General features: G+C 43.6%; 1 protein-coding gene across 1 annotated transcript in view; it reads right to left on the reverse strand.

Annotated features, from left to right (window-relative positions):
• The window catches only part of LOC138165142 (serine/threonine-protein kinase TNNI3K), a 369,986-nt gene extending 358,837 nt beyond the window's left edge, over positions 1–11,149 (reverse strand). Inside the window, exons 1-2 of the mRNA XM_069093295.1 lie at positions 11,045–11,149; positions 10,361–10,469 (exon numbers count right to left, since the gene is read on the reverse strand). Of these exons, the coding sequence (XP_068949396.1) occupies positions 10,361–10,469; positions 11,045–11,084 (149 nt within the window). The 5' untranslated portion in view covers positions 11,085–11,149. The remainder of the gene's footprint in view (positions 1–10,360; positions 10,470–11,044) is intronic.
• Between the last annotated feature and the right edge of the window lie 616 nt (positions 11,150–11,765).

The raw sequence follows: 11,765 nt of genomic DNA on the forward strand, positions 1-11,765 counted from the left end.
CAAGAGTGTGTCGGTAAATATTTACTAGCTAGATCTCTGAAAACATAATTTAAACCTTGATCTGAAATATTAATATATTCCCTGTTGCTTTTTTTAAGTCTAGAAAATCAACAAAGCAATAAATGAAGCCCTGATCTATAGAATTTGCTCATTTCTGACATGTAAATTGTAAGAATGAAAATTTAATAATCAGCTTTCAAAATCGAATGCAAGTTGGGTCTAGAATATCTCTGATGCCATCTTTGGCCCTGGTGACCAAGTCTCTCTGTCAGTCTGAACAGTCTTCATCTCAAGCCTAATTGAAATGCCTTTGATTAATTGATTTGAGGGAAGATTATCATGTCTCTGATGGAGCCGATTTAGAAATGTGCAAATTGGATAAAAGTATTAGGACTAAGTGGAATAGAGTGATTGGTTAGTAGACTTTAAAGAACCTAGCATTTGTGCTTTCACATGCATTCCCTGCCCTGCCCCCACTGACTTTCCAGTTATAAATTCTTATGTGGTAACTGATAAAAATTGCCAGCATTTACATATGCTTTAAAGTGGGCTACATTTTGTGGAAATATTAGCTTATTTTATCCCTACTTACAGCCCTAGGAAGTCAGTGCTATCACCATCGCTATTTCACAGATGGAGTCACGAAGGCAGAGAGATTAAGTGGTTTTCCCAGAGTCACAGAGCTAGTCGAGTCAAGGTCTGAAATTCCATTGATCTCAGGTCTTCCTGACCCTAGGGCCAGCACCCCATACACTTCACTTTGCCACCTAGCTGACTCCTCCCTCCCCCTCAAAAAACAGAAACAAAACCAGCCCCTCTTTGGTTAGAAACAACATATGCACAGAAAAGTAAATCAAGGCATGGACACAATCATTTACAAGGTAAAGGCAAATGTCTGAATTAAAGGCAGCTCTTCAGAAAGTTCCAGAGGGCATAATAGGCAAAGGCTGGATGATACTCCAGGGATGGTCCAAGAGAACAAGGGCAGAGGTCAGAGAAGGAGCTGAGGCAGCCTATGATGAAGAGTAATAAGGATCCTGGGTAGTCATGAGGCCATAGCTTGTCCTGCCCTTCTCAGGAGCAAATGTTATGCTGTTGATCTGATTCTCAATCCCCACGATAGAGAGGGAAAGAGGAGGAAGGAGGAGTGCTCACACAAAGCCCCTCAAGTAGGTCCTTGATACACACCATTTAACACTTAGAAAGTCCCATACGGCTGTTAGCAGATCCATGCTGGTACTCAGTGCAGTAGTGTGCACAGGTGGTATTTTTCCCACATAATGCATAAAGATTGGAAGCATAGAGAGCTCAAGGGGTTGACCTGAGATGCTGTAATAGTAATGGAATTTAAAGATCCCCCTGTATTGGCTTGGTTTTTGGATTGATTTTGTTAAAGCCCAGAGCTTGTGAATCCCACTTGTGGGATGGACTGGTTAACGTGCAAAGAGAGGGCTGAACTGGGAGGAGCCGGTGACATGGGTTTAGAGAGACTCTGGAGTAGATTCAATTGTGATCCAGGGGTGGGGAACTTTTGACCTTTTTGTACTCTGAGATTGAACAAATGAATGTACTTATGATTGGAACCTAATCTCCATTTGAGAAGAGGGGCTTTGTGATGGACTAAATGAATGTACTGCCTAGGGGCGGAGTAGTATTTAGAAGAGGCACTTTGTGATTGATTAAATGAATGTAATGTCCAGGGGTGGGGTAGTACTTGATTAAATCACACTTGGTAAATGCTGTATTTTGAATTATGCTATATGTTGATTCTCTCTGTTCTTAATTTGTCACTGAATAAAATGAAGACCACCTATGCTGATATTTTGAACCTTGGGAAGTTGCCTTTGCTTGGCATTACAGATGCCAAGGCTAGGAAGTGGAAGAGCCAACTTTCTGACCCAGGTCTCTTTAAATTCTGATTTCTCTCTACTGTATCAGGACTGTCACACTGAAACATAAAGCCTTGTTTTGTACTTATTTTAATAGTATAAACATGACAGAATGTGAAATGTGCCATTGGATGTAAGATGGTTAAGAATTTAATTCATTTCTCTCTTAAGAGCACGTTCCAGAGAGGGGACCAATGAGTGTCTCTCATGATAACGGAGTTATTTTATCTAACCCTTATTATCACTTTTACAGCTACACAGCAGCACTCCTCTTACTCATGAGTGCCCACTGTTTTACCCCATTTTAACACACACACACACACACACACACACACACACATCTCCCCTATGGCTGTGGGGATGTTCAGAGGACTGATAGCTAAATTTTCCATATGAGCATTTACACCTACAAAATCAGAAATGCTACAAATAAGGGTTTGATTTCCTGAGTTGAAGATCATCTAGACCTGAGAAAATGATGTAGGAGATGTTCATGCTGACGAGCAACTGAAAAGAGTGTGCAGTGTACTTTCATTTTCCTCTCAGAGACCTGCTTTTTAAACATTTACTAGTCTGCCCATCCTTGTCCTCAAACAAACAAACAAAAACAAAAGCACCAAAAACTTGAAGGGGCCATGATCGAGCCCAGTGCCAGACCCCATCACACTCAGCAACTAGACAACAGAGACACAAAGGAAGACTGCACGTGGCTGAGGGCTGAGACAAAGTGGGTCCAGTAGAGGACTGTCCACAGAGCTGGTCCAGCATTCCAGAAAGAACTCTGGAATTGTGAGAGTGAAGCAATGAGATGTTTATCGGCATTGGTTCAGAAGTTCCACTGTTACTCACACCAACATATTCACACATATTTGTAGCAGCAGAGTCAGAAATCACATCGGGGTACATCAGCTGGGGGATGGGGAGAGAAAAGACATTGAAGCTGGTATATACAAAGATGCACAAAGTGATATATGACCTACTAGAAAGTATTGTCAGAGCAGCCAGGACGACGGTATATTCAGTGATTAAAAAAAGACAAGGAAAGATAATGGGGATGGTGGAATTTCAGTGACCAAGTCTGGCTTCAAACAGGAGACACTAAATGAGGCGCTGACGTGTCCCTTTTTGCTAATATGGGTGACTCCTGGGCATGGGTCACTAAGGACATGGCAGACTTTTCTGATGACAAGGTTAGTTTTGCTGAACTGTTTTTCTCTTCTTTATATATTTTATAATAAAGGATGGCTCTCCGGAAGGAGGAAGAGGACCCAGATATTGAAGAACATGGGCATTATAAAAACAAAAGACCTCTAAAATCTCCATAAGAAAATAAAAAAGGCAAGAAATATTTTCGTATGACACATAGAAATAGTGATCTCAATAGCTGGGTTTTTGGTTTTGGTTTTGGTTTTTTTAGCTAGCATTAAAGAAGCTGGCAAAGAGGCTAACAGAAGGGCAGGCTTAGAGACCCCATTCCAAGGAATGAGGGAGTGATGTTCTCCATGTTCTCTGCCGTGATCACCTCTCATCTGGCCCATTGTTCATTTGGTGACCCACATTTCATGAAGGATTATGATAAGCCTGAGAGCATTCATCAGAGAGTGACAAGGATGGGGAAGGGCCTTGGCTTCATGTCTGTGGAAGAGCAGAGGCAGGAAGTGGGGCTTAGAGAAAACTTAGGGGAGTTGTAAGCCTTGTCTTCAAATACCTGGAGGCTCTCCTCTGGGAGAGAGATTTAACCTGGTCTGCTTTGTCAAAGAAAGGAGAATTTTGGGGAAAAGTATAGAAACTTCAAAGAGGAAAAGATAGGCTTGATTAAAATAAATTGAATGGATGGATGGAGAGATGGATGGAGGGAGGGAGAGATAGAAAAAAAACAACTTCCTAATAACTAGAGATTGTGAAAATGGACTGGGCCCTCCCAGGAAGGAGCATGTTTCCCCCTGGAAGTCTTCAAGCAAAGACAAGATGGCCACTCATTGATGGGATAGATGGAGAAGAGCATGCTTAGCTCTAGGTCAGGCTAGAGAGTGTCCGAGGCTCCATCCACCTCCACAGTTTTGTGATTCTCCTATTTTCGGTACATTACTAAATTCACTTTGCTCCTAGAAGGGAAGAAACTAAAGGCCCTAAAAAACAACTTGAAGATGAGGTGGGTATGACGCAATGAGGTGAGTAGAAGGCAGCCCACTCTGCGGACCTGACAGCTGAGGAAGGGCACAGAGGATGCGGGAAGCGCCACATCCTTCATCAGTCCAGCCTCTGCTACAGCTTAATCGTTTCTTTGGGAAAAGGGATAATTACTTGTGGCGGAGGGTGGGACATGACAGGTGAAAAGGTAGCAATAAAGCAGATTTTTAAGATATTAGCAAGACGTTTCTCTTATTTCTTGAGGTTTTGAAAGGTGGGAAAAAAGTCATTAAAAAGATTTGAGTTTTCTTCTCTGATTGTCAGTCCCACTGCCAAGCCTCCCATTGAGCAGAAGGCTCTGCCCACTTTTTATATATCTACTGTCTGTTCGTGCCAATGAAATGAATCAGCAGGAGACCAGACCCTAACGATACCGAGCACTTTAGATTCATCCTAGAACATCTTTTGGCACAACTTTAATAAGTAGGATAGGATGTTTTTAATGGAAGTTACTTTTGTGGTTATATTTAGATACTAATTTTATTTCCCATTGGCTTTTGGTGAAATGCTTCTGTTTTGATAGATGCAATTAAAATATTCAAGATTTTAAAACACATCATTCCTAGGAGAGAAATTTAATTTTCTCTCCTTTTGCCTGTTGTAAAGTAACAGCGTGTGTTGAACTCACTGCCAATTGAACACCTCCCATGTATTCTAACATCCTAAGCCCAATTGACTTTCTAATTTCCCCTCACATTCATTGTCATCTGCCATACTATCCTGTACCTTCACAGATCCTAATGAGTTCATAGAGCTTGCTGGGGCATGGATGGGGTCCCTAATTAAAATCAAGCGTTATTATGAATATATTGCTAATAATAAATTCTGGCAGAATGTAGTGCAGGCCATTAAAAACGGTGGTTCTGCACCCAAAGGTTACTTTCTTTCTTGTAGCATAATGAACCAATTTTTTTTAAAGACTTTACCTTTTACCCAGAAGAACATAAAGTTTTGTAATCCAATTAAGTTCCTTTCTTATGACCCTCCCCCTTCTCCAAGCTGACATCCAGTGCAACCCTAAATGGTTGCTTATTAGAATATGCCACTTGAACAGTCAGAAACAAACTGGCCGTGCCACACAAAACGGCCCCATGTAGGTGGACAGCCGCATATTTTTTATTAATTTAATAACTATATATTTGGGATGTTCAAAGGAAACTCAAGAAGGTAGAAAGAAGGCTTTGCATGGGAGGGATAGCAGATGGATGCTCTTGGGATCCCAGGGATTTAGGTGTGGAGCCAGAAACGACATTCAAAGTCATCAAGGCCAATCCCCTCATTTTAGATGAGGAAACAGAGGCACAGAAAAGTTAAGTGATTTGCCCAAGGTTATCCAGCACACAGTGACGGAGACAAGATTCGAATCTTGGTCTCCTCCACTTCAGGTCCAGAGTCCTACCTTCTGCACCCACTGCTTGTCATAAGATGAGCAAAGGGAAGTTAGCCAGTGAGCCACCTGGGGTCCAAAGCTAGCCAGTGTCTGAAGCAGGATAGATTCCAAGCCCCCAATCAATGCACTGAACCAGCTCAGTCCCCAGGGCCTGATGCCGAGAGGCCTCATTCAGAATTCCCGGGGCAGCTTTTAGACCTTCTGCTCTGTCCCTCTTTGATCCCTGTGCACAGAACTGCCAACCAGTCAGTAAATACTGTGTGCCAGGCACCGTGATAATCACTGGGACACAAAGAAAGACAAGAGACAGCCCCTTCACTAAAGGACGTCACAGTCTAAAGGGTTAACAATGGGCAGAAGCGTTCTTCACCAATAAGCCATGGACTCCTCAAGAGGAGAAAACTGGAGGGAGGCAGCAGGAGGGAGAGGGAAGGACAAAGACGCTGGTCAGAAGGGGAGGCTTCAGTGGAGCTGGGGATGGGGACAACAAAAGTCCAGGCTGGAAGGAGTGGGGAGATGTATCTGGAGGCAGGGAGGCTGGCCTCAAGGAATTGCTGAGGCTTCCCAGAGCAGCCTGTGGAAGAACCCTGGGGAGGTGGCAGGTGGCCACCTCAGCAAGGGCTTTCAGAGTCTAAGAGGTGCCATCACACAGACTTCCCTGGAGGTCAGAGGAGGGCCTTAAGTTTACTGAGTGTGTATGTATGCGTATGTGTGTGTGAGTGAGTGTGCTGTGTGTATGTGTGTGAGACTGTGTGTGAGTGTGCGTGAGAGAATGTGTGAGAGTGAATGTGTACATGTGACTGTGTATGAGTATATGTGTGTCTATGTGAGTGTGTGTGTATGTGTGAGAGTATGTTTGTGAGTGTGTATGACTGTGTGAGAGTATGTATATGTGAATGTGTGTGTGACTGTCTATGTGAGTGTGTGTATGTGTATGTGTGTGAGTGTGTATGTGAGTGTGTGTGAGTGTATATGTGAGTGTGTATGACTGTGTGAGAGTATGTATATGTGAATGTGTGTGTCTATGTGAGTGTGTGTATGTGAGTGTGTGTGTCAGTGTTCATGAGTGTGTGCGAGTGAATGTGTGTGCATATGACTGTGTGTCTATGTGAGTGTGTGTATGTGTGAGTAGGTGTTGAGTGTAAGTGAGTGTGTGTGTGTGAGTGTGTGTATGTAATGGGAATGTAAATTTTAAAGATCTTCCTTGCCCCTAGGCTAAAGTGCACCTGGAGCCTGGGGTGAGAGGCTTGTTTTTCAGTAGATACTTCTTGATTGGCCAGTGAGTCAATAAGGTTGTTACATTCTCTGAGCCAGGAGAAGGCTATATAAGCCCTGATGTGTAGCTTTGTTTTGGGGCTCACTTTGAGAAGTGTTCTGTTATTTGATCTGGATTCTGGGAAGCCGTTGTTGAGAGCGCTCCCCCTCGGCTTTGAAAAACCCAGATGTTGAAACCCAGATGTTGTTTGGTATGGATGTAATGGTTGGACAGTTTGGAAATCTGTCTACTTGATCTGTTCCTGTCTTGATAATTCTGTTTGTATATCTGAAGTTCTGGGTGCTGACCTTTTTCCCCTGAACTAGGTAAACGATGCATATCTGACTGATTAAAGTAAGCTTGTTAACCCATTTTGAGTTGCTTTCCTTTAACAAAGCAGATCCAAGAACCTGTGTGAGCAGCCACCCTGGGGATGCTGGGGTGCTCGCTGCTACAGTGTATGACTGTGAGAGTATGTGTATGTGAATGTGTGTATGGTCAGTGTCTGTGTATGTGAGTGTGTGTAAGTGTATATGTGTGTATGTGAGTACATGTGTGAGAGTATGTGTGTGAGTGTGAGTGTTTATGTGAATATGAATGTGTGTGAGTGTATGTGTGAGTATGTGAGAGTATGTGTATGTGAATGTATGCATGAGTGTGTGAGAGTGAGTGTGTGTGCATGACTGTGTGTATGAGTGTGTGACTATGTGAGTGTGTGTATGTGTGAGAGTATGTGTGTGAGTGAGTGTGTATGTATGTGAGTGTGTATGACTGTGAGAGTATGTGTATGTGAATGTGTGTATGTCAGTGTTTGTGTATGTGAGTGTAAGTGTATATGTGAGTGTAAGTGTGTGAGAGTGTGTAAGTGTGTGTATATGTGAGTGTGAGTATATATGTGAGTGTGTAAGTGTGTGAGTGTATGTGTGTATGACTGTGTGAGTATGTGTATGTGAGTAAGTGTGTGTGAGTGTATATGTGAGCGTGTATGACTGTGAGTATGTGTATGTGAATTTGTGTTATGTGAGTGTGCAAGTGTGTGTGTGAGTGTGTGTATGAGTGTGTGAGAGTATGTGTATGTGAATGTGTGTGTATGTGAGTGTCTGTGTGGACACACATGGAATAAGGCCACACTTGCATCTTAAGGAAGATCACTCCACTGGCTGGGAGGACAATGGACTGAAGTGTGGGGAGCCCTGAGGTCAGCAGCTCCCTTCCCCCACCCCTGCAGCACTGCAGAAATTCAGGTGTGAGGTTGGGAGGGCCTGCACCAGCATCTCCCCCAGTCTGAGGACAGAAGGGGCTAGAAGATAAAGCTGTTGGGGAAGGAGATGCAACAGAGCTTGGCAAAGGATGGGAATTTTCCAGTAAGAAAATGACCTCTGCTAACAATGATCAGAAGCTGCTCTGAAACGTAAGAGAAAGAGTGTCCAGGGCACAAAGAAGTCATGATTTGCTCAGAATCACAACAGGACAGAATTTGAACCCAGATCTCCTTGACTGACATTTTCTGCTTCTTTCCTTTTATCTATCAGTCCACTTATGAGGCTGCCTGGTGGCCCAGCCTGGAGTCAGGAAGATATGAGTTCAAATCTGACCTCAGATATTTAGTAACTGTGTGACCCTAGTCAAGTCACTTAACCCTGTCTACCTCAGTTTCCTCATCTGCCAAATGATATGGAGAAGGGAATGGCAAACCACTCCAGTGTCTCTGTCAAGAAAATCCCCAATAGGGTCATGAAGAGTTGGATATAACTTAAATGAACAACTCTCTCTAATTTATCATCCGTTAATTGTCTAGCATCTGTCTATATAGATCTATCTATCTATCTTCACCTGTGATCATCTACCTACTGTTGTTTAGCAGACTTGGATGAGAAGGGATTGGCTTCACTGGACAGAACAGCCTAACAGGGCAAATGCTTCACTGGAGCATTGGGCTATCCCACATGAAACAGAGGGAGGGTGGAGACCAGACCTATGATTTATTCACAGAGTGAAGTCCTGGATGAGGAAACTCCCTCCACCAAAGCAACAGCCTATAATCTCAGAGTTACCAAGAGGCTTAGTGACTTCCCCCAGGGTCATATGGTGGCAGTAGTCAGAGGCAGGACTCACGCCCAGGCCTTCCTGAGTCCACGGGCAGCTCTCTGCCCATCATGTCCCACTGATGACACACACAGCAGATGGTTCAGGGGTGTCCCAGCGTGGGTGCCAGCATTATGAATAGCGCCCTAGACTGTAGAGGATGTCATCTGAAGCAATTCTTTCCTAGGCCATAAATCAAGCCAATTTCTGGCTCTTATCAACTCTGTTGACAAAAATCTTAAAAGTATTTTATCCACAGAGATTTTATTATCCAGATATGAGAGCTGTATATATGTCAATGTGTCTGGAGGTTGCTTTTGAGAAGATATAATGCTACTGGGACCTTGGTTTGTACATGTTTTCTGAGAACAATAAATAAAAACTGATTCTAGGACAAGTCCAAGTTCTTGCTGCGGGCCCGGGCAGGAATAATGCTTTTCAGGGGTGGAGGCTCAGCAGCTGAGACCCCTCAGTTGTGCAGCCAGCGTCAGTGACCACTCCAGGACTCAGCCCAGGTCTCTAAAAGGCTCTTGGGACCAGCGGGTTCCTGCCCCTTTACTTGGGGACTTTGTTCTTTCAAGGCTTGTGATACCACGCCATTTACATTTTTCTCCTGATTGAAGCCCCAAGGGGATATGACATGCTCTCATGTGATTGCCCAGCAGTGCCCAGCTTCCCGAAGGCCTAGGAAAGATTTGTCAAAGTTGGACTTGCCCTAATCACCAGAGGAGGACAGTGTGGCCAATTTGCTGCCACCATCAGGGAAGCAAGATCACACTTCTTGTGGCTGGTGCAGGTCATAGGAGCTGAAACATCCCAGAAATAAAGGAGTCAGCTTGGGATTTCCTCTGCTTTCATGTTCCCCACTCCTTTCCATCTGTAAGAGGGAAGGGATGAGAGGAGAAAAGAGGATAGGAGAGTGGAGGGGAAAGTCCCAACTCTCACAATTGATAACTGTGTGAACTGGGCTACATCATCCAACCTTTCAGGGGTCTAGACAATTCCCTAAGATTGTCCATTGAAGGAGAACTGATCATCTGCATGGGAAGAGGGAGTTAGCTCATAGGGAAGGAAGCAAAATCACAAAGCAGAATGTATCCGACAGTGCTGCCTGGGGTGAGGTGACAGGGCCAGCGCCCGGGGCTTTGCAGTTCAGGAACATGCGGGTGGGTTTTGATCTGCATGGACCAACCACTGAATGAGACCAGAATCCCTGGAGGCTACACATTCCTGCCTTGCAGAGCCGTAGAAGGCTCACACTTGATGAAGTAGGCCACACACTACGTAGAATGTCAGATGTTTTCCAAATGTTGGCCAGTGATCATTGTGTCTCAGATGCTGGCAGCCTTTTTACCCCAGCAGAGCCAGTGTGATCTAGTGGGGAGTCAGGCCCCACCTCAGCCACATGCAAGATGTGTCCCCAACTCTCAGAGCAACTATCCAGGACTACTGCACCTGACGAGTGAGCCATCTGTGCTGGTGGAGAGAGCTTACATAGTGAGAGCTCCCACTTGAGAGGAAGGGTCAGGCTGGTCCTTCCTGGCCACTTACCTAAAAGCATGCTTCAGTTCTGCCTTCTCTTTGTCTTTGATGCACAGGTCATCTTCCAACCTCTCTGTTATAATGATGTAGGATTCACTGACTTTTTTCTTCCACTCATCTAGTAAAGGAAAACAAATGGGCCTGATTTGCAGTTGTGTTTTGCACAAAGCAGATACAGTTCATAACACACTAGTAATCAAAGCCTTGCTTTCCATACTCCATTCTACAATACTGAGTTTAGAGCACTGATTTTGAATTTTAAATGCAGATGTTTATATTTAAAATGCAATCAAAGTGAATGGGAATAATTAAAGCCTCATTTTATTTTGGATAATATATTTACTCAGAAAAATCGATTTTACTTATTTCATTTGATTTTATTGCATTTTAATTATAGCAATCTCTGGTCTTAGAACTGAGTTTGAGATTTTTAAACACTAATTACTTAAGAATTAATTTTTTAAAATCCCTAGATTCAGCAGTATTCTAACTCAATTTCAATTACATTATGTCAAGGTAATAAAATATATACCTATCCCCCTCCCCCCCAATATGTTTTGTTTGTTTCTGGGCTGACCTTTCAGAAAGAAGGGATCTGAGTTGATCTCATCAATCCACACAACATCTTAAGTTTGACCAGAGATGGAAGCCACATCTGGCACATATTACATTAGAAGAAATTTGGCTACTTACCGGTGCAGGTCTGGGTGGGTCTGGACTTGTAATTGCCCATCGGTTGGCTTTTTGCTGTGGTCTTGCTCTGTGAGGGCTTCCAGCAAAGGGCTGTCTTGCTCGGGTGTGGTAACAATCCTGTGGAGCACAAGTCTGATAGCCCGGCTAAAAATAAACTAGAAGCCGAGTGGAATGTCACGTCATGATGACAAAAGAGTAAAACTGTGTGAGCCCCCAAGAGTAAAGTCATAAAGGGAACCCATCAGTTGGCTCAAACCAGCCTCAAAAAAGAAGCTGCACACAATTTAATGGGGTTATTCGCCTCCATCAATTGGTTGTCCACCCACAGTCACATAGTATGTGCTTTATCTTACACAGATGGTACTGAAAAGTGGGTTAGCTGTATCTGCACCTTTTAAAAACAGTCATTAAAACAGCATATCTTCACTATCTACGTCTCCCCTTTCCTATCAAAGACACTGAAGCAGGACAGTCGGAGGGTCAGATGGCACCATTTGGCCCTAAGCATGAAAATAACAGTCCTGGGCTAGGAGGCCTGAAGCAGGCAAACCACTAAATAGAAGATGATAAAAGGTTTGTTTGTGTAAGCACTAAGAAGTCTGAAGGGCTGTGAGAAAACAGAACAGTTGCAAGCAATTCAGCATTATCTCTGTGTGTGTTTGTTTTATTTAAACTAGCTGCTGATACACTATCAGGGCACAGACAGGATTAACTCAATAGA

The sequence above is a fragment of the Petaurus breviceps genome, unplaced genomic scaffold, assembly GCF_028583685.1.
Source record: "Petaurus breviceps papuanus isolate PSGF00001 unplaced genomic scaffold, PetGlider_PUasm1.0 208, whole genome shotgun sequence".
Classification (NCBI taxonomy): domain Eukaryota; kingdom Metazoa; phylum Chordata; class Mammalia; order Diprotodontia; family Petauridae; genus Petaurus; species Petaurus breviceps.